Source organism: Dermacentor silvarum, chromosome 2 (genome assembly GCF_013339745.2).
Source record: "Dermacentor silvarum isolate Dsil-2018 chromosome 2, BIME_Dsil_1.4, whole genome shotgun sequence".
Classification (NCBI taxonomy): domain Eukaryota; kingdom Metazoa; phylum Arthropoda; class Arachnida; order Ixodida; family Ixodidae; genus Dermacentor; species Dermacentor silvarum.
In genome coordinates, this window is record NC_051155.1 from 134,677,348 (window position 1) to 134,699,425 (window position 22,078).

The 22,078-nt window shown below is 47.8% G+C and overlaps 1 protein-coding gene across 1 annotated transcript in view; it reads right to left on the reverse strand.

Annotated features, from left to right (window-relative positions):
• Positions 1 to 7,212: 7,212 nt before the first annotated feature.
• LOC119441792 (uncharacterized) overlaps positions 7,213 to 22,078 on the reverse strand; it is a 45,039-nt gene continuing 30,173 nt past the window's right edge. Inside the window, exons 4-5 of the mRNA XM_049661626.1 lie at positions 12,542 to 12,628; positions 7,213 to 7,407 (exon numbers count right to left, since the gene is read on the reverse strand). Of these exons, the coding sequence (XP_049517583.1) occupies positions 7,277 to 7,407; positions 12,542 to 12,628 (218 nt within the window). The 3' untranslated portion in view covers positions 7,213 to 7,276. The remainder of the gene's footprint in view (positions 7,408 to 12,541; positions 12,629 to 22,078) is intronic.

Sequence of the window (22,078 nt, forward strand, 5' to 3'; positions counted from 1 at the left end):
CTGTGTAGATAGGCCAAAAACGAGGTAGTTTGTTACGGGGAGATGTCAAAAATTGCTTATATTTACATGGTGACAGCGAGTGGCGCCACAACAAAGAAGGCGGGCCGGGGCAGAGCTCGTCCTCTTTCTCGTCTGCTATGTAACAACGTCGTCTTCGTCCGCAGGGTAGGTGGCCCATAACATTACCCTCCGGCGGCGAAAGCACGGACTCCGTTTAGCCGAAAAATTACGGCGCGGAAAATGCTCACCGCACACAGGGTTAATCAGTGTTTAGGACACTACAGGGCTTCAAGCGGACGGCGTGCACGATGTCGGTGCGAGGTTGAGCCGATGGGAATGAAGACCATGGAATTATTTCGTAGGTAACGTCTGTCACTTAGCGGCACACTCGATACGGGCTCAGTGCACGGGAAGAACAGCAGCTTGTCACAAAGCCCGACACGGCGTGCTGCGGACCACAAGCGAACAAGTGACCCAGGGGCAAAGTGGGTAGTCCTGTGATTACTATTCTACTGAAATTGCTGGTGGATATGCGACTCGCTGATGTGAGCGCGGGCAACTTGACGTACATGGTCGGCACCGTTAATAGCCTCTCGAGCATACTCGGTATAGCGGGGCACGTGTAAGAAGGCGCGGATGGGCGACGTAGGATTTCCGTCGAATAAAAGAACAAAAAGGCGAATAACCAGTGGTCTCGTGTATTGACGTGTTATATGCTAATGTCACAACATGTAACGCAGTGTCCCAGTCCTGATGGTCGATGATGATGATGATGATGATTTACTGGCATCCCCTTTGAAACGGGGTGGCGACAAATAGTCACCTAGCCTGCTTGATTTAATCAGGTATACTATACATGTTCTTTATCTAGCATTTTTGTATACCTCTCATTATTTTTATTTTTCAAAAATTTACCTTGTACCGCTGCCTATGATTTTAAGAGATCAGGTCGTATCCATCTTTTCCCTGCTTTTTTTCCACCAGTACTCTAATCGTCTCTTGCTGATCTCTACGGCTGATCTGTTTATGTTTCCTTCCACTTTAAACCCAAGCGCTTCTGGGAGTTGCACGTTAGCTACGGTTCTCGCTGGGTGGATCCCGTCGCATTCCATTAGGATGTGCTGAATGGTCTCTGCATCTTTACTGCAGCATACACATGTCTCATCTAGTTCCGAATATTTGTTCCGATATGTTTTCGTCCTTAGGCAACCGGCTCGAGCCTCAAATAGCAAGGCACCGCCCTTTGTGTTATCGTACAGATTTTTCCTTCTAATTTCTTTCTTCTCATTCTTGTAAATCTCCATTGTCCTTTTCGTTTCCATTCTTTGCATCCAATTCGCAGTCTCTATTTCTCTCACTTTGTTTCTGATGACCCCTGGTTGTCTATTTACAGTTTCGATTATCCTGTACTTGGTTGCCAACTTCCTTGACCTCTTCCTCCATTCTGTGACCACGCTTTTCATGTAGAGATACTTGTGCACTTTAGCCGCCCATTTATTTTCATCCATGTTCCTGAGCCTTTCTTCAAAACTAATTTTGCTTTGTGCTTCTCTGACTTCAAAAGAGGCCCAACCCATATGTCACCCTGCACTGCCTCATTTGTCGTATTACCGTGTGCTCCCAAAGCCAACCGGCCTACTGATCTTTGGTTAACTTCCAAACCCGCCAATATATCCGATTTTAAGCTTATAATGGCATTTGCGAATGTTAGCGCTGGCACCATTACTCCTTTCCAGATTCCACGCACCACCTCATACTTATTGTGGCCCCACAGTGCTCTGTGTTTCATTATTGCTGCATTCCGCTTCCCCTTTATTTTCAGATTATCTTGGTGGTTGCATGAGTAATTATTTCCTTCGTTTATGTGTAGGCCGAGGTACTTATATTGCTTCACTATGGGTATTACTTGCTGTTGAATTGACACCACGAAGTTACTCGTGTGTTCATTAAAGATCATAATCCCTGATTTCTCTGTGCTAAACTTAAGGCCTAGATTTGTCGCTGCGTTCCCACAGATATTCGCAAGTATCAATAAATCTTTTTTATTGTCCGCTAGTAGCACAATGTCCTCTGCGTACATCAGTCCAGGGACCTTCTGTTGCACCATTTGTCCATTACGCATGTAGGATAAATCAAAACCTAATTCGCTGTTTTCCAGTCGTCTTTCTATGCCCTTGACGTAAAGCGTGAACAACAATGGTGACAGAGGGCATCCTTGCTTCAATCCTTGATGAATTCCCACCATTTCATTTCCTTTTCGGCCTTCCCATGCCACTTGTACTTGGTTGTCTCGATATATCTCCCTCAGCAGCTCCACGAAATCGTCATCTATGCCTTCGTACTGAAGAATATCCCACAACAATTCCCTGTCTACGTTCTCATAAGCTCCTTTAATATCTAGAAATGCTATCCATAAAGGTCTTTTCTGAGCTACTGAAATCTCTATGCACTGAGTTAGTACAAACATGGTGTCTTCTAAGCGTCTGCCTGGCCTGAACCCATTCTGTAGTTCCCCCAATATACCGTTTTCCTCCACCCACTTCGACAGTTCTAATTTTATGGCTTGCATTGCCATTCTATATATCACCGACGTTACTGTAACTGGCCTGTACGCGCTCGTCTTATCCTTATCTCCTTTGCCTTTGTAGATGAGACTCATCTTGCTTTCACGCCATGCAACGGGAATATTCTTTGTTCTAATCACTTGCTCTATGGCATTAGTCAGCAGTGCCTTGCTTTTTGGACCGTGGTTTTCGATTAGCTGTATTGGGATTTCATCGTGTCCTGCTGCCGTGTTGTTAGGGACATTTTCTGTTGCCTTTTACCAATAAAAGCTTTCTATGCTAAATTTTGAATTCTCAGGCCTCTCTGTTGTTGCTGGATCTGTTGTCTGAACTACGCTTTTTCTCGTGCCGAAGTTATGCCTGATAACGTCTGTGATGTACCGCAGCGCATCATCGCCTTCATAGATGCTACCGTCTTCATCCCTTATAGCCGTTTGCGAGTTTCTAGTTGGAGCTCCGTGTGCTTTTATATGGTTCCAGAATCTTTTTGGGGCGCCTTTGTCTCTTTTGTGAATGTTATGCACCCAACGTTCACTTGCGCATTTAATTTTCTCTTGCACGAGCTCACTCGCAACCCTTTTCTTTTCTCGGTGTGTATTCCATCTAAGGAGCACCTCTTCTTATTGTAATCCCAACTTTTTGGCTTCTCGATGAACCCTAGATGCCTCTTTACGCTCTTCTATAACTTGTTTAATTTCCTTGTTCCACCACTTACGTGGTTTCCTCTTTCCAATCCAACAATTGTTTTGCCGTGTCCGCCTTATTTCATGCTGCATAACCTCCACCAGTTCCTTATATTCCCAGACTGCTGTAGGAAAAGCTTCTCTATGTTGCTTCTCTATGTTGTTTGCGATCTCTGTTATTTGCTCGTCATTCATTTTTAAAAACTCTGAGGCTATTGGTTCATATGGATGGACACATACAGTGCCAGCATGTCGGTAACGTTCAGTTCAGTCGCTCCATCAAGCCATTCGTCTGTGGATGGTAGGCCGTGGTCAGGTTGTGTTGCGTCGAGCAAGACAGTAGAACGTATTCTATCACCTTCGAACGAAACTGCCTGCTCCGCTCGGTTAGGAGTTGCCGAGTTGCCCCATGCTGGAGAACGACATTACGGAGTAAGGAGTGCGCAACGTCGGCCTCGCAGCTGGTGCGAAGAGCACGGGTCATCGCCAATCGCGTCGCATAGTCTGTAGTCAAGGTGGTCCATCTGTTTCCTGAGACACACAGAGGAAACGGGCCACGTAAGTCGAGGCTGACGCGATGAAATGGCTCATGCGGAACATCGAGAAGCTGAATATGACAAGGTATTTGAGCCGGTGAGAAAGAGGAAATAAATGTGTTTATAGTACAGGCCCTAGCGTGGAGCTTTTTCGAGCCAGTGACATTGAGCAATCGATCTGGCGATTTCATTTCCGGCAGTTAACTGCTAGATTATTCAATTTTATACGTGAAAATCAGATAAACCGAAAATATTTTTGCAATTATTTTCTACAATTTCATTTCTACCCCAGCTAATTACCCCTAAGCTTTCCATGGCTTCATTGCTTGCTGGCTTTATACGGTCGTTTTGTAGATAGACAGTTAGAAAGATAGATAGATAGATAGATAGATAGATAGATAGATAGATAGATAGATAGATAGATAGATAGATAGATAGATAGATAGATAGATAGATAGATAGATAGATAGATAGATAGATAGATAGATAGATAGATAGATAGATAGATAGATAGATAGATAGATAGATAGATAGATAGATAGATAGATAGATAGATAGATAGATAGATAGCTAGCTAGCTAGCTTAGGGCTCCTAGACTGAGATTTACCAAAATTTTTGTTAGCCTGACTCACTCGGACAGACACTCAAAGTATTCTCCTCAGTCGGGCCCACTCGGACTATTATTCACCAAAATTGAACTCAGCCGGGCTCACTCAGACGCGCAAGAATTCTACTCATCTGGGATCACTCATATTCAAACTCGGAAAACTTCTACTTAGCCGGGATCACTCGGACTCAGGGGCCTGCTTCGGACGACCATCAATTACACTTCGCTCCTTGAAGAGGCAGGGCGTGTGCCGAGTGAGCTCCAGAACTACACCGTGCAATGTGGTGAACGCGGTTTGAATCTTGGATTCGTGACCTGAAAGAGGTGCGACCAAATTCTCACGCATTTCTCCCGCATTTACCGCTAAATCGCCACAGATTTTTTTTATTGCTATATCGCTTATACGGAGGCTTATTTATTTAAAGGCAATGTGCGGGCAGATGTGGCGGTGACATGGGCTCCCATGTTGCGTGGAATCAACATTTTTTTTTTTTGCTTTGTTTCCGGCGTGAAAAAAAAACACCGTATATCCACGAAGTGAATGATGATGAGTGGGCGAAGCACCGGGGGATCGTTCGGTTAACCGTGAACCCCCGACGCCGGCAAGCGGACCCAGAGGCGGCGAGAGCGTGGGAAGCAGCGGCAAAACGTCGGAAGCGTTCTCTACCTGAGGTTGGTGGCGCGGATGCTCGGTTCAAGCGGGAGCTTCGCGAGCTCTCAGCTCCGGGTCCGCTTGCCGGCGTTGCCGTGCTGCTGCAGCTTCGCGAGCCCTCAGCTCCGGGTCCGCTTGCCGGCGTTGCCGTTTTGCTGCAGCTTCCCGCGCTTTAGACTCCGGGTCGACTTGTTGTCTGCGTCGGCGTGCCGCAGCAGCTTTCCGAGTCCTCGACTCCACTTGCAGTTGGGCCGCCACTCTCGCCTTTTCATCCATAGCGGGCGCGCCGTTATCAGAAGCGGCCGTTATTATCCATGGCTGATGAGAGAAAGAGAGCGCGCGTCGGGAACGAACGCCCTTGTGCACCGCCGCGGCCCTAGCGTACTTGATGCAAATCAGAGCTACGGACGACGACGACGACCAGGGAGGGACAAGGCTCGGCCCTAAGGTGCTTCGCCCCTAAATGTCGTAATCTTCCTGTTCGGTTCCACTACGATCAAAAATAACGGTTTTTAATTCGTTTATCGTTTCAGTTGCTGTTCAATAACATGCTACCGAGGGCTGCACGTTCCAGGTGTGCAGGGCATTTATGTCCTCTCAAAATTATTACAGAATACTCGTTTTCTCCTTATTTTCATCAGTTATACGAAGTGTGTCGTTGCTCTTCTCGCTTCTTTAATTAACTATACAGGGAACTTTATTTACATGCATTGCTCTGAAATAGGAAGCATGTTATCGGTAACATATGAAAAAGGGTTAAATTATTTAGATTAACTAGAACCTTGGTCAAAACAACTAAATCAGGCACTCCAGTGCTTTGCGAGCGTTTCATGAATCACGTTGAAAGTTCGTGCAATGATCTGAAAGAAATCAACGTACCACAAGGTTAATACCTTCAAGGAATTGGCTGTTATCACAGTTGACGCTTGGACGAACTTTCAAGAGCTTCACTTAAATACGGGAAATGCATAAAATTAATACGCAAGTGTTGGAAAGCGTCATAAGGCTATTATCTGAAATGTTTCCAGGTTCCATTGTCTCTCGAGATTTATTGTGGTGGTCTTTTTATGTATGTCTGCATCAAGCTTGAACTCGCGGAAACATTCGCTCAGCCTCAAAAATTAAATATTGTAAAATTTATTGTTTTATCGCGAGAGAGTTGTAAACAGAAGCTGCTGGCTGTAGTGCTCTTACTGTCTTGCATTTCCCTAGTTTTAAAAGCTGCGGTGCAGTATACTTTGAACATTCTGCTTTTAACACGAAAGTGTTTTATGCCGGGGTCCACCAAGACTTCACTGACGTATTTCCGTCACGGAAATACGTCATACGGAAATACGGAATGACGTTCTTACAATGTACACGAACATAATACAAAGAAAGAAACCAGAAGAAAAAGTTCCACAAACATGCAAAATTTGGAAATCGAACCCACGACCTCTCGGTCCGCGACGATAGATCGCCGAGCGTTTAACCCATTGCGCCACAAACGCATTTGCAGAGAGTTACACAGACGCGCCTTATATATCTAACACTCCTCCGTGTACCCGCGCTCTTGCTCGGGGCGGTGCCGCCGCCTACGAGCAGAAAAGAGAAGTACTGCATTATGACACTAACGCGCACCGACAGTGAACGCTTCGGTGGTCTCAGCCCTACGACGCCTCGATGCCAGCATTCGAAGGGACGCTGGCATCAAGAAGCACTACCAACGCCACCTAGGTGGCGTTCACCGTACTCAGCACAGCGGAGCGTGGCCTCCGAAATTAGCTCTGAAAATGTTTCTGAAGTTGATCGCGGAGGCTGCAATTACGACGCGCTGTACGCGCTGATTTGACTCGGTGACGATTCAGTTACGTGCTTTGTCTTGCGCGTTGTATTAGTGTGTCAGTTACGTGCTTCGTCTTTCGCGTTGTGCTAGCGTGTGCAGCGTAGTGCAGCTTCCATATGCACGACGGTTGCTCATGGTCATCGACGTTGGTAGTCGTGATGGAGGAGACGTGCCACCAGGCGTCAGCGTGGGTGCATCAACGTCTAAGGGCGCTTTAGCCACAAAACACCAATAGACATTATATATCAATGTCCAATAAACATTACACTACTTCTGTGAAGACACGTTTCACTTTCGTGTTCTATACCGATTCCTATATAAGAGGGATCAACCACATTTTTTTCCTCTTTCGTGGATTTCGATGACAATGTGTCAGAGTTGATGACAGTTCCATAAGAAGTGATGTTTCTACTGAACAAATGCGGCACAGCTTTCTTCGTCGTAGATCTTCACAGCATCGCCACAGATGTCATTGTACTCGTCCATACAGTGTTCCGGCACATTGTGCAGACTGTCCTTCGTAGTCCACAATAAACACTCTGTGGAGAGAAAACGAGTATGCTTGAGATACAGTAAGAGAGAGACAGTTGCAATAAAGAAGGGAAGCAGCCAGGTTAATCAAAACAGAAAATTCTGTTTCCTGCCTTACACTGGCGCTCGTGGGAGGGGGAGGTCGAACGATAAGGATAAGATAAAGATGCGTAGTCAAAGTTCGCACGTGCTATAGATTGCCGGAACAATACAATAGGCTCGGCATACTGGAAATACGTAAACTATTTTACTACGCTGTTCTCACACGTCATTACTGTAAAAAGGCTTTCAAAGTACCTGTCAAGAAAAACGTCACCCTAAAAAAGACAGAAACGTACGTTAAGGCACGATGCCTTACACATTATGGGAAAAAATATAAGGGGATATTACGTTCTACAGATATTTAATAAACTCCGCGAAGCGTTTGGCAATTTCAAAACTTAATCAAAAACGACTAAATCAATAAGTAATGGCGCTCATCTTTGCAGATAAATCCCCGATGACCTCTTGTATGTTGAAGGTTGCGTTCTTTGTTTGCGCTTTAGATGTTCTTGGAGTTGTTGTGATATGGCTCATTTAAACCTATTATGATTTCTTTTATTTGTTTACTTACTTAGTTTGATTCTTGATTTACTTGTATTCATAACTGCTCATTACGTGTATATAATTTTGTACATTATGCATAGTATGGAGCTATCATAAAAGCCCTTGCTCATGTACCTGGCGTTACATTTGTTGATGCAGCCCAATATTCCCATGGCATAAGATTTGTGGCCGTCGCCACACGCGATGGAATCCTACACCACGCCTCCAGCGTCACTACCCCCACTGCCGAAACGGCTGAAGAAGTGGCCATCGCCCTGGCCACTCTAGATCCCACCTGTCACAACATCGTATGTGACTCTCGCACAGCCGTCACTAACTTCAGCAAAGGCCGTATTTCTCCTCAAGCTCTTCGTATCCTCCGCCAGGCACCACACTCTAAAGAAAGCATGATCTCCCTGACGTGGATCCCGGCCCACGCGGGCCCTGTCCACTCACACCACCTCAACCTCAACGAGGTCACCCACTCCATTGCGCGAGGCCTAGTCAACCGCGCCTGTAGACACTGGAGACGAGTTGGATACCAGGGACAATCTGACTACTTATAACGATCTCTTTAAGGCATTTTGCCCTAGTCGCCGAACCTTCCCCCCCCCCCTCACCCCCCTTTCAGCCGGGCGCAGGCTACCAGCCTGCGTCTGCTACAAACAAATCCGTACCCTTCACCCGCCCGTCTACACCTTATATTCTCTGAAGTTTACAGTACCCCCAACTGCCGGTGCTGTGGCACTCACCCGGCTACGCCTCCGCATATGATGTGGGAGTGCCCAGCACAGTACACACAAATTAACACCACGACCTTCTCGTCGAGGTTGCGTGAGGCTCTGCGGAGCTGCGCCCTTGACGAATAAACCTGGGCGACCCAGCACTCCCGTGAGGCGGCGGCGAAGCAAGCCCTCGACGTCCCCTCATGGGAGGCTTAGGCCCGGCCATCTTAAAGTGCTGGTTCCACAATAAAAGTTTATTCCTCCTCCTCCTACTAGTGTGCCTTACTTCATTGTTTGTGGTGTACATTCGGTGATTCACCGTGCTGCCTGAACAGCCAACAAGCCTGCTGTGCTTAGGTTGGACAGGAAATGAAAACTAATGTACCAAATGAAGAAGAATAAATTTTGATTTGATTTGATTTGAACTCACTGTAGTTGTAACATGCCGTTCTTGGTTGTAATAAAATCGTTCCGGTATATTTTTTTTTCCTTTCCGTACCTCCACTGTGTGTATGTGAGGGCCCACGGACCAACACACATGGTCAGTGAGCCCACGTGCTGCAAAAACAATTTTTACCAACGTTTTTTTGTTTCGGAACAAAGGGTATTTAGGGAAGTCGTGTTTTAAGAAAGTCTCTTTACTTCGAGCTTAATGAAATATCGCCTTTTTTTCTGGCACGTCGCTGAAAAACGTCGCCGGTTGCTGAATACGAACAGTCGACGCGAAAGCACCAATATGTCGCTAAATCTAGCCAGCAAGTCACTCAAATCACCAACACTCTCTGCATGCATGGAATTGCTAGCAAGCCTGCTGCGACATTCTTCAAGCTCCCGACACAGTGCACTGGATAGGCACGTGATCTTCTTTCCACACGTGCATTTCTGTCCTCTTTACCGCGGTTTGTTTTACGAACATTACTTTTATTAGACATTTTAGGCACAAACTATTAGCTGCATCGAAACCTTCGCGCAGGTGCTCCTGCCTTCCTCAGTGAGGTGAACATTGATATATGCCCCCAAGTGAGATTGATATTTGCCCTGCATTATCAAATATTTCATAAGTCTGAAGTCTTATGGTGCATTATCGGACCGATGCGAACACTACAAACTACTTTAGCATTTTACTATAGCGATCGCTTAGAGAGCGACCAGACTCGAGAAGTGCAATTTCATTCAATGACCGCAAATGATGCGTGCCGCTATCGTTCTCGCCTAAGTGCAGTTTTTCTTTTCTGGAAACAATCTCACCCACTAAAGAGTAACTGCCATATTCTCAAATGAGCCTCTGCTCAGTTCTTTAGTCTTTCTGTACTCCAAGATGATGATGATAACGTGAGTATCCGTTATGAAACGGAACGTTGGCATGTGCCACGAAGCTGGTTGTCTAAACCTTTGTGATGTCTGTCACTCCTTAAATATATTTATACTCCGCACTGCATTTTTGTACATACACACACACACACACACACACACATACACACACACAAACACACACACATACATACATACATACATACATACATACATACATACATACATACATACATACATACATACATACATACATGCATACATACATACATACACACATACATACATACATACATACATACATACATACATACATACATACATACATACATACATACATACATACATACATACATACATACATACATACATACATACATACATACATACATACATACATACATACATACATACATACATACATACATACATACATACATACATACATACATGCTTTATATTTATATTGATGCTGATTCTTCAAAGGTTTTGGGCCACGGAGCGACAGAGTCAGGAACGAAAGTGCTTAGAACGTCGTTACATTATTAAACATGGAAACACGTTTGCGAGCGCAATGTGCTTAAGCCTCAGTCAAAAACGCATTACGATTTCTGAGTGGTATAACATATCGGGTGACTTGTTTCTAGATTAGGTTTTACATCGAAGCTATTTGCCACTAGTTAGTCGGTACTTCTCGCGCTGCGTCCTCACTGAAAAAAGAATTCTACAGTGATTAAAAAAAAAGTTGAGCGATTGAAGCAAGAAGTGCATACATTCTTGGGTATCACGCATACAACATGCAGTTGAACATTCGTTTCAATAAAGAACAAGCGCAAAACAAGCACCCAAACCACATCATTGATGACAAGGCACTCCCGCTAACAATGCAAAACACGTAGCGCTCCCCGCAAACATTTCGCGGTAAACGTTACTGTTGCGCAAGCTGCCATCACCGAGGCAGCTTGTGAAGTGGGGAGCGAAGTCACTAGCTTTTCATACGTAACAGAACCAGCCTAGCAACTGATTTCATTGTTGTTGCAGCACTGCTATGGGTACGCAACACGTAGCGTAGTTAGGACACCCGAGGAGCCGCGTGAAAACGAGGCCGGCAGATGCATAATAAACGGCAACACGACCAGAGGCGGGTTGATTTGAAAATCTTCATTGCTCTCATAACTCTAAATTACCATTACTACCATTTCTCTAAATGAAAAAAGCATCGTGCACCCCCTCAGCCGTCCTAGTGCTCGTTTTGAAAAAGCTTCGCTGGACGTCCACTTTCGCAACGCCGGGACGGCAAGTAAATTTTTAGAGCGCAGCTCTTAGATGCCTGTTCCTGCGGCGAGCGTCGGCGTCCCTCGGCGTAACCGAAAGAACGAGCACAGCGAAGGATGAAAGAACGAACGGGGATTGCAGCGGGGCTGAAAGTCAGCGACAGCGAAGAGAGCGCGAGGAGCAAAGCGGAGGAGGAGGGTACGACGAAAGCGTGAAAAGAAAGGCGTAGTGGCGCGCAAGACGGCCTCTGCGGTGACGATGGCTACGAGCGCGCGTCCTCTGTTCACTGATCGTGCCACCGATACCATATATGGAAACAAAGCACAGCATGAGCGGAGCTCTGTCTGTGGCGGCTGCTGCTGTCCATCCCGCCCAAGCGTCACCCACGCGCTGCCTCTCACGATATCCCGATTAGCGAGGCAGCCGCGCCATACTTCGCTTTGTTTGCAACGTGCCGCACGAGATAGATTGTCCGCGCCAGTCAATATATCGCGAAATGAAAACACGTTTACAGCTGCGTTCAATATCCCATTATTGAGTATTGTAATCGTCGGAGAATTTTCTTTCATTGATTTCTTGCTATGGTTTCCTGCGCATGCGTCGAAGGATTACCGGTGGTTATCTATTTGTTATTACGTCCAGTAAAAAGACAGTTCTTCATCCAGCTACATCCCATCGTCTTCTATTTTTGTGTACGTAGTGTTTTTAGCCCGTTGTTCAGGTTCACTACATTATTAGTTTTTCTTTCGGTCTCCTCTCGTGCCCCATCGGGATGCGACACATGGTGAATGACAGGGCGCCGTTTGTACTGTACAGACGCAGTACAGTGGGGAACTGTACAGCGCTCGGGAGAACATAAACTTTACGTATGAAATTTGCGCGGTTCAACCCAAGAAATACCCTCCCTCCTTCCTACTTCACATTAATCACCCACTCTGATATATCATATATATTTGGGAGACATCCTATGCAAGTTTCAGCAGAATTAACCAAGAGGCAGCACGTTTAATCTACGTGACGGAGCATAATTAACCAAGAAGCAGCACATTTATTGTACAGGCGATCGTCATTATCTCCTGATCATAAGGAGATGCGAGCTGCTGGAGGCGATAAGATTATAAACACTTTCCGAAACAGACACCGGACTACTTCACCAATGTAGGTCTGCATCGTCAGCTGTTTTGCAATGACTGGCTTCGGCAGTTCTTTGTAACTCAGTAAACACTGGAAAACACTTCATGCTCACCTTGCTTACCCTCGAAGAGAAACTCCATGACGGTGCAGCTCTTGTAGTCAGTGTAAATAAAATGGCCTTCTTGCACGAAATCATTATCTGCGAAAGGTTAGCAGGTGGACCGTGGAATAAGTAGGACTTACTGTAAAAAGACTCATACTGCAACATAAAAAAATCATGACACTGTAGCTGAATGCGGCAAGCAACATATTGTGAACAGTTGTCTTGAAGAATTCAAAATATTTTATTGTGCATTTAGTTAGCTAAATAGGTCCACTACGCAATTATTTTATTGCGATAGCAATTATATGAACACTCTAGGTGAATGTCTGCCGTCGTCGCCGTGGCCGAGAGGTTCCGTATAAGGTCCACGGGCGATATAATCATCGCCGCGCGCCGTATGCCATATGTGCAAGTGAAAGCATGCGACGGTCAGCCGGCAATCGCGGCTCGCGCACACAAGGGCGGGAAACGGGAAGGAAGCGCGCAGGATTCCAATCGCGCTCAACGCTCCGGATGGAGGGTGGGCAGGCGGAGGGGCGGCGCTTTAGTGCGGCTGCGCGCTCCCGCTGGGACCAGCGTTCATAGAAAAAAAGTTGTCGCAGTTTCACCTGAAAGGCGAAGCATCAATTGCGATAGCAAATTTGTAGAGAGCTATACGGAGTAATGATAGTAGTTTATCAGCTGTATAAACTTGGACATGCAGCAGCACCGGCAACACGCAGAACTGTTGTCGACGCCATCGGCGTTTTGCCCGCGTTCGCACAAAATGCGTGCGGCGTTGGTGACTGTTGCCGGAGCCTCTGATATAAATAGGCACTTGGTGCCGCAGCTAAACATCCCCTCCCTTCCCTCCCCCTCCCCCCCCCCCCCACGGCCTTTCGTGCGTCAGAAGAAGGCGCGTTTGCTCTACATATATGGTGATTGTAAAGGAGGAAAGAAACGCCTACTTCTGCAGCCCTTAAGGGAGCACGGCACAGAACGCGCATTTGTTCTCCGCCGTGCGTTCATTCCCCGTGAAAGCGCGCGTCCCTCGCTCCCTTTCACTCGCACATACAGCGTTCGGCGGCGCGCGGCGATGATTTCATCTCCATTGACGTCATACGGAACCTCACGGCGACGGCGACGGCAACGGCGACGGCGACGCCGACGGCAGAAATCTGCTTTGGATTGTCCATATAATTGCTATCGCAATAAAAGTTTTTATGAACGCTGGCTGGGACGGAAGACTCCGGGGAAAGAGGGGGGGGGGGCGTTCTCCGTCGCGAGCGCCCATCAACGCGGTTGTATCTTGAACGCCATCTGCAGCGGGCAAGATCTGCGGCTAAGATCGCGTTGATGCGAGTGCCGGCACGAAGTTCAATTGGCTCGCTGCTGCTGCTGCGCTGACTCACTCCAGCGTTCTCACAGCGTCCTTCTGCGGTCATCGAGCGAGATGCGTTCATGTTTGCTTGTGCGCGCGTGACACCATGCTTGTTAATTTAGTTAGTGTCCCTATGTTCACATGTTTACACGGCCCATAAAACTACTATCCTGTCTTTGTATAGCTGTCCACTAATTTGCTATCGCAATCGCTGCTGCACCCTTCCGGCGAAACTGCGACTTTTTATTAATTGTAGGACTTAACCTGTTTTTGAATGGGTTCCGGAATATGTTCACAGCACTGAATACCGTCGTTTATGAAGCGCTCGCCTCGTATGCGGTCTAAAGCAAATAACTGTATTGGCTGTTTCACCCATATTCATGCTCGGTGGTTGGGGGTCAGTGGGTCGTTGGTAGTGATCGGACTTTCCCCACTTTTAGTAATTGATATTAGTGGCATACCTGGTAAATATAAGTGCCAATGTAAGTGGAAAATATATTTGTCTTTTTTCTGATGGTTGCGTTATCTACTTCAAAGCTGCTGCTTCGACGACGATCGTATTACAAAAAAAAGGATAAAAGAAACACCGACCAAGCACTCCGTACAGATGGTTAACCAGCGAAGCTTAAACGTGCGGCCCCGGTGTTTAGCAGTGGGTTAATCCCGACGCTGTATTGAAGCGTTTCTCAATAATAGCCGAGCTAACTCGACATATCGAACGCATGCGACAACGGCGAGTCGGGGAGGCGGCGTTGCGGGCTGAGCAGCGTCAACGTGGCAATGGCGTGAACGCGTTCGCCGGGGCCAACGCCCGCTTTCGGCGGGAGTTTCTCGAGTGGCGCTTTGGCTTCGGCTGCGACGAAACGTCGACGTTGAAATCGCGAAGTGGAACGCAAGCACCAATGGTGTGCGGATGCTGCTAACCAGGACGCCGAGCTAACTAGAGATAATTAGACAGTTTTAGAATGGCGTATGTCGGCTTACGTACGTTAAACGTAAACACGTTTGCGGGACGTTAGGGTGCGCGCTCTTTAAAGACTTTTAGTTTACCGTACGAAACGCAAACGTAAGGAAGACGTTATAAAACGGGGCGCCGTCTGGTGCCTCGTGCCAAATGTATCCAAGCCAAGACAATCCATTAGCATCCACCCAGGTGTTGCTATGCGGCAACGTATGAGGATGCGTCGCGGTTAGGCCTATGGTCGCCGGAATCGCCAAACGATATCATAAATTGGGTGCACTATGCACTATCCACGTGGTGGCGTGGAGCAGAGGTAGAATACCCGGCCTCAAATCTGAAGGTCGTAAGTTCGAATCCTACTCCAGTCCACCACATTTTCAAGCATGGAGTGGTGCCTGACACCGGCAAAAAATATATATATCGCCGAGAGCTAGTGAGGCTATACTAGTTCAGGTGCAACCAAACTAGGAAGGCCCACTAAGCTTCATCAAAGTCACTCCCTCACCACAGGAATTGGTGAATTGGCGTCCCTGGTGCAGTATTCGGCCACTACCTCCCTCATGACTCCGACAATTAACCCATGGCCCTCAGTTCCCAGTGGCTGGGGAGCACCTGACCAAGGCGGAGGTCAGACCTGCTACGCGGCAGAGGGTGCTAAGAATCTCTGAGTCAAGACAGGCCGCCAATGGAAACTGAACCTGGCAACGTTAAACACGCGCACCCTCTCGAGTGAGGCTAGCTTAGCAGGACTATTTGAAGAATTATCAAGCATTTCCTGGGATATTATTGGCCTTAGTGAGGTTAGAAGAACTGGTGAGGCCTACACAGTGCTGACTAACGGCCACGTCCTCTGCTACAGAGGCCTTCCAGATAAGAAAGAATCCGGGGTAGGATTTCTAGTGCATAACAACATAGCGGGCAACATTGATGAATTCTACAGCATTAATGAGAGGGTAGCAGTCGTCGTAATAAAGCTAAATAGGAGGTACAAAATGAAGGTAGTACAGGCCTATGCCCCAACCTCTAATCACGATGATGAAGAAATAGAACAGTTTTGTGAAAATGTTGAACTAGCAATTAGAAAGGTGCAAACTCAGTATACCTTAGTCATGGGCGACTTCAATGCAAAAGTGGGGAAAATGCAGGTTGGTGAGCAAGCAATTGGCAACTACGGCATCGATTCTAGGAATGCAAGAGGAGAGATGTTAGTAGAATTCGCGGAAAGGAGTAGGCTCCGAATAATGAATACCTTCTTCAGGAAGCGCAGCAACAGGAAGTGGACCTGGAAAAGCCCTAATGGAGAAACAAGGAATGAAATAGATTTCATACTCTATGCCGATCCAAGCATAGTGCAGGATGTAGAACTGTTACGTAAGGTTAAGTGCAGTGACCATAGGCTAGTGAGGTCTAGGATTTCTCTCAATTTGAAGAGAGAGAGAGTGAAATTAGTCAAGAGGAAACAGGCCAACCTAGAGGCAGTAAGGGTAAAAGCAGAACAATTCAGGCTGGTGCTTGCAAACAAATATGCAGCTTTAGAAAAGGAAGATACAGACAACATAGAGGTAATGAATGAAACCGTAACTAGGTTGATCTCAGAAGCAGCCATTGAAAGTGGGAGGTAGGGCACCAAGGCAACCAGTAGGTAAGCTCTCCCAAGAAACAAAGGACCTAATAAAGAAACGACAGAACATGAAAATGTCCAACTCAAGAGATCAGATAGAATTCGCTGAACTGTCAAAACTAATCAACAGGAAAAAAGTAAGGGATATTCGAAATTATAACGTGGGAGAGATTGAGAAAGCCGTAAAATATGGACGCAGCATTAAATCAGTAAGAAGAAAGCTTGGCATAGGACAAGGCAAGATGTATGCACTGAAATATAAGCATGGTAATATCATCAGCAATTTCGATGACATAGTAAAAGCAGCGGAAGAATTCAATACTGACCTGTACAGTGCCCAAAACGGCCAAGTTACTTTCACTCAAAATAGTGATGAACCGGATACAGAGGCTCCTTCTATAACTAGCGCTGAAGTTAGAAGGGCCTTGAAAGACATGACCAGGGGGAAAGCTGCTGGAGAAAATGGAATAACAGTAGATTTAATCAAAGATGGAGGAGATATCATGCTTGAAAAGTTTGCGGCCCTTTATACGCAATGCCTCACAACTTCATGTGTACCAGAGAGCTGGAAGAACACCAACATTATAATAATCCATAAGAAAGGAGACGTTAAAGAACTGAAGAATTATAGACCCATTAGCTTTCAGTATTGTATAAAATATTCCCCAAGATAATTTCCAATAGAATCAGGGCAACACTTGACTTCAGCCAACCAAGAGAACAGGCTGGCTTCAGGAAGGATATTTTACTATGGATCATATCCATGTCATAAATCAGGTAATCGAGAAATCTGCGGAGTACAATCAGCCTCTCTACAAGGCTTTCATAGATTATGAAAAGGCATTTGATTCAGTAGAGATACCAACAGTCATAGAGGCATTGCGTAATCAAGGAGTACAGGAGGCATAGGTGAATATCTTAGCAAACATCTACAAGGATTCCACAGCTACCTTGGTTCTCCACTAGAAAAGTAGAAAGTTACCTATCAAGAAAGGGGTCAGGCAAGGAGACACAATCTCTCCAATGCTATTCACTGCATGCTTAGAAGAAGTATTCAAGCTCTTAGACTGGGAAGGGTTAGGAGTGAGGATCAACGGCGAATATCTCACCAACCTTCGGTTTGCAGATGACATTGTCCTATTCAGCAACAATGGAGACGAATTACAACAAATGATTGAGGACCTTAATCAAGAAAGTGTAAGAATTGGGTTGAACATGAATATGCAGAAGACAAAGATAATGTTCAATACCCTAGCAAGGTAACAAGAATTCAGGATCGCCAGTCAGCCTCTAGAGTCTGTAAAGGAGTACGTTTATCCAGGTCAATTACTCACAGGGGACCCTGATCACGAGAAAGAAATTTACAGAACAATAAAATTGGGTTGGAGTGCATACGGCAGGCATTACCAAATCCTGACTGGGAGCTTACCACTGTCGTTGAAAAGAAAAGTGTACAATCATTGCATTCTACCGGTGCTAACATATGGGGCAGAAACTTGGAGGTTAACAAAGAAGCTCGAGAACAAGTTAAGGACCGCACAAAGAGCGATGGAACGAAAAATCTTAGGACTAACGTTAAGAGACAGGAAGAGAGCGGTGTGCATCAGAGAACAAACGGGGATAGCCGATATTCTAGTTGACATTAAGCGGAAGAAATGGAGCTGGGCAGGCCATGTAAGGCGTAGGATGGATAACCGGTGGACCATTAGGGTTACAGAATGGATGCCAAGAGAAGGGAAGCGCAGTCGAGGTCGGCAGAAAGCCAGATGGGATGATGAAGTTAGGAAATTTGCAGGCGCAAGTTGGAAAACGCTAGCGCAACACACGGGTAATTGCAGATCACAGGGAGAGGCCTTCGTCCTGCAGTGGACATATACAGGCTGATGATGATGATGATGATGATGATGATGATGATGATGATGATGCACTCAAAACTAACGCTTCAGGTGACTTTAGAGAAAGCGAAAGCTCATGCCTATAGTTACTGGTCAGCAATGCCAGTGAGAGCGCAACCATCATGAGAATTCATGCTGAAGCGGGAGTCAGTGGTGCCGCCATGTTTGACAACGTTATTTCTTAGCGTCCGTAAACGTTAGGAACGTTAAACTCGCCAAATAACGTACGTTATCATAGCGCACGTAAACCGCAGACACCGAATAACGTTCAGAGCATGCGCACTGATGACAACGCTATTTTTTGCGTACGTTATGCGTTTACGTTTGCTTGCAAACGCTAAAATAAAACTGTCTATTGAACGCATGCGAAAACGGCGAGCCGAAGAGACGGCGTTGCGGGCAGAGCAGCGTCAACGTGGCAATGGCGGGAACGCGTTCACTAACGACGTCACTAACGGTGCTGCCAATGGCGCGCGTGCTTGGTAGCGACGTAGAGAACGACGTAACTGACGGCGCACCCAATGGAGACGTTTAGCGAAACATAGCACGAACGGTTTTTCGTTTCGCCTAGCTGGCCTAGACATATACAGCTTTCGCTGTAAAAAAATTGGTGCAGTTTCACCCGAAAAGCGAAGCATCAATTGCTATACCAAATTAGTAGAGAGACGCCGTCAGCGTTTTGCCCGCGTTCGCGACTGTTGCCGGTGCCTCTGGGGGCGGCTCGGAGGTTTTCGACGAGATCAGAATGCATGGGCACGGCCGCTGGATAAAAAAAGGTGCGGCCTGCCGCCTGCATCGAAAACGGTGTGATCTGCCGCGGCGCCATATGTCGGGGGCTGCTGTCTGGCATCGGCATAGCAAATGCGTCAGGAACGCGCTTGGAACGCCGTCGCACGTGCCAGCCGACAGTGCGTTCCATCGCCGATGACTAGCGCTGTTCGTCTCAGCCAAGCGGCCGACAATGCAACTACGGCTGTCACATTCGCTCCCATTGCAACGCACCCGACGCGACAGGCCGCACCTTTTTTTTATCGAACGGCCATGGCATGGGACACTCGTCGAACAGCGTGGGAAGTCTTACCCACCTTCTCGCCTCGCAACGTTTTTATATAAATACGCATTTGGTGGTGCAGCAGCTAACGTCGCTTCCCCTCCCTCCCTCCCGTCGTCCCACGGCCTTTCGCGCGACTGAAGAAGTCGCGTTTGCTTTGTATATATGGTGATTCTAAAGGAGGAAAGAGATGCTTAATTCTGCAGCCTTTCAGGCAGCCCGGCGCAGAACGCGCGTTTGCTCTCCGACGTGCGTTCGCTCCCCGTGAAAGCGCGCGTGCCTCGCGCCCTTTCACTCGCACATACAGCGTCCGGAGCGCGGCGACGATTTCATCGCCGTTGACGTCTTACGGAACCTCGCGGCGACGGCGATGACGACGCCGACGGCAGAAATTCGTTTTGGAGTGTCCATATAATTGCTATCGCAATAAAATTGTGCGTGGCTCTGCTATCGCAAACACCAAAGACCAGCGGAACTGGGCAAAGCCAAGTAGTGGTAAGCTACACACTTAGTCTAACTTTTGCTGGGCTTCCCCCATCACCGCCGGCCTCTGGTACCTGCGATAACAGAGCCGTGCATAATTTTATTGCGATGTAGCAATTATATGGACACTCCAAAGCAGGTTTCTGCCGTCGCCGTCGCCGTGAGGTTCCGTATGACGTCAATGGAGATGAAATCGTCGCCGCGCGCCGCCGAACGCTGTATGTGCGAGTGAAAGGGCGCGAGGGACGCGCGCGTTCACGGCGAGTGAACGCACGGTGGAGAACAAACGCGCGTTCTGTGCCGTGCTCCCTTAAGGGCTGCAGAAGTAGGCGTCTCTTTCCTCCTTTACCATCACCATATATGTAGAGCAAACGCGCCTTCTTCTGACGCACCAAAGGCCGTGGGGGGGAGGGGGAGGGAAGGGAGGCGACGTTTAGCTGCGGCACCAAGTGCCTATTTATATCAGAGGCTCCGGCAACAGTCACCAACGCCACAAGCATTTTGTGCGAACGCGGGCAAAACGCCGAGGGCGTCGACAACAGTTCTGCGTGTTGCCGGTGCTGCTGCATGTCCAAGTTTATACAGCTGATAAAGCTACTATCATTACTCCGTATAGCTCTCTACAAATTTGCTATCGCAATTGATGCTTCGCCTTTCAGGTGAAACTGCGACAACTTTTGCTGCATAGAATCACGATGAAATCAACCGGCCACATTCACGAGCCTCCGGATCTTCATTACTTCGCCTACGTGAACTCTCGGCTTCCCTCAATTTAAACTAGGGATGTTCTCTTCAGCGACGCTTGGTTTCAGCTTCCCTAGCTCTCACTTCAGTCTGTCTGAAGTGACGAGTGTCCTGTTCTCTGGTTGAAACCTGCCGAGCCACCGCCAGAGGCATCGGCTGCAGTCACGGACACCGGGCGCGTTCGGCGCGAAAGCGGGGACACGCAGTCAGCGTCGGCAGCAGCTCTACGCGTGCCAGTGCCACTACCACATGGGAAGACCACGGACGCGGTCGAGAGCGGACGCGTCTCACGTCGGCTCCTGCGATTTTCATCAGGACCAACAGAACCCTGCAAGGCATCCCACGAAAATTGACCCTATCATCTTCCTAACATCGTTCTGCACCAGAAGACACCACTCTCATCGAGGTAGGCCGATGTTTGGGCATTTTATGTCCACTTCTTGACCTCACCTTGGGGAGCTACGCTTGCCCTAACGAGTTAGGCCCAACGCCGACTGCGCCGGGCCTCTCCCGCGGACGCCACCTTATATGGCGGTCACCGCTCTCCGTGGATATGATCCCACTACCTTGGCGTGGAAAAACGTTCCTGCCTCAACGCCCGAAGACTCCGTTCCACCCACGGATATCGTGGACGAGGGACTATTTACAGTGATGACGCTTCGCAAGCGCCGCCAGCAATCTAACACTGCTAAGGCCTCGGATACCGATAAGGCCAAGTCAGCGAAGACCCCACCCAAGAAGAAGACATCCCGTGTATCGTGGCTGCCCGCCGCTATGCCCCGCACTGCTGCGGAAGACTTCACCATCGTGCTCAAGCCTCGAGTCACGGTGGATCTCAAAGCTGCCTTACAGCCAGGTGAGCTAGGAGCCAAGCTCGCCTCATATGCGAACGCTACCAACAGTGATTGTATCAGTGTGTGGCCCATTTGGGCGCGAAATATCATCGTTGTCTCAACCAACGACATCAGCACTGCCAACCTTCTCTCGCGAGAATTCTCGCTCAAGACATCCCAGGGTCACCTGCCGATGATCGGCCACTCCAAGATCAGCGGGGAAGTGTGCCGTGGCGTCATTACGGTGCACGAACAGGAGACCTCCGCCTCCCTGAAAGCCAAGATCTACTGGCGGGGTGGAAACATCGCTTTCATCAGGAAGCTGGGCAAAACTTCCGTGGCCCTCCTCACTTTCGAAGGCAACCACGTGCCACGGTTCGTGCACTACAACAGTGTCGTGACCCCGGTACGCGAATACAGGTGCACCATACCAGCCTGCTACTGCTGCGGGACGGTGGTCCACCGCCCGGAGCTGTGCCCCCACCCCAACGATCAACGCTGCGGCCATTGTGGTCAAGTTGTGGGTGCCTCTGAGGAGGGGATGACCCCACATGAATGCAAGCCATCGTGCCTGGTGTGCGGCCAGGAACACCTCACC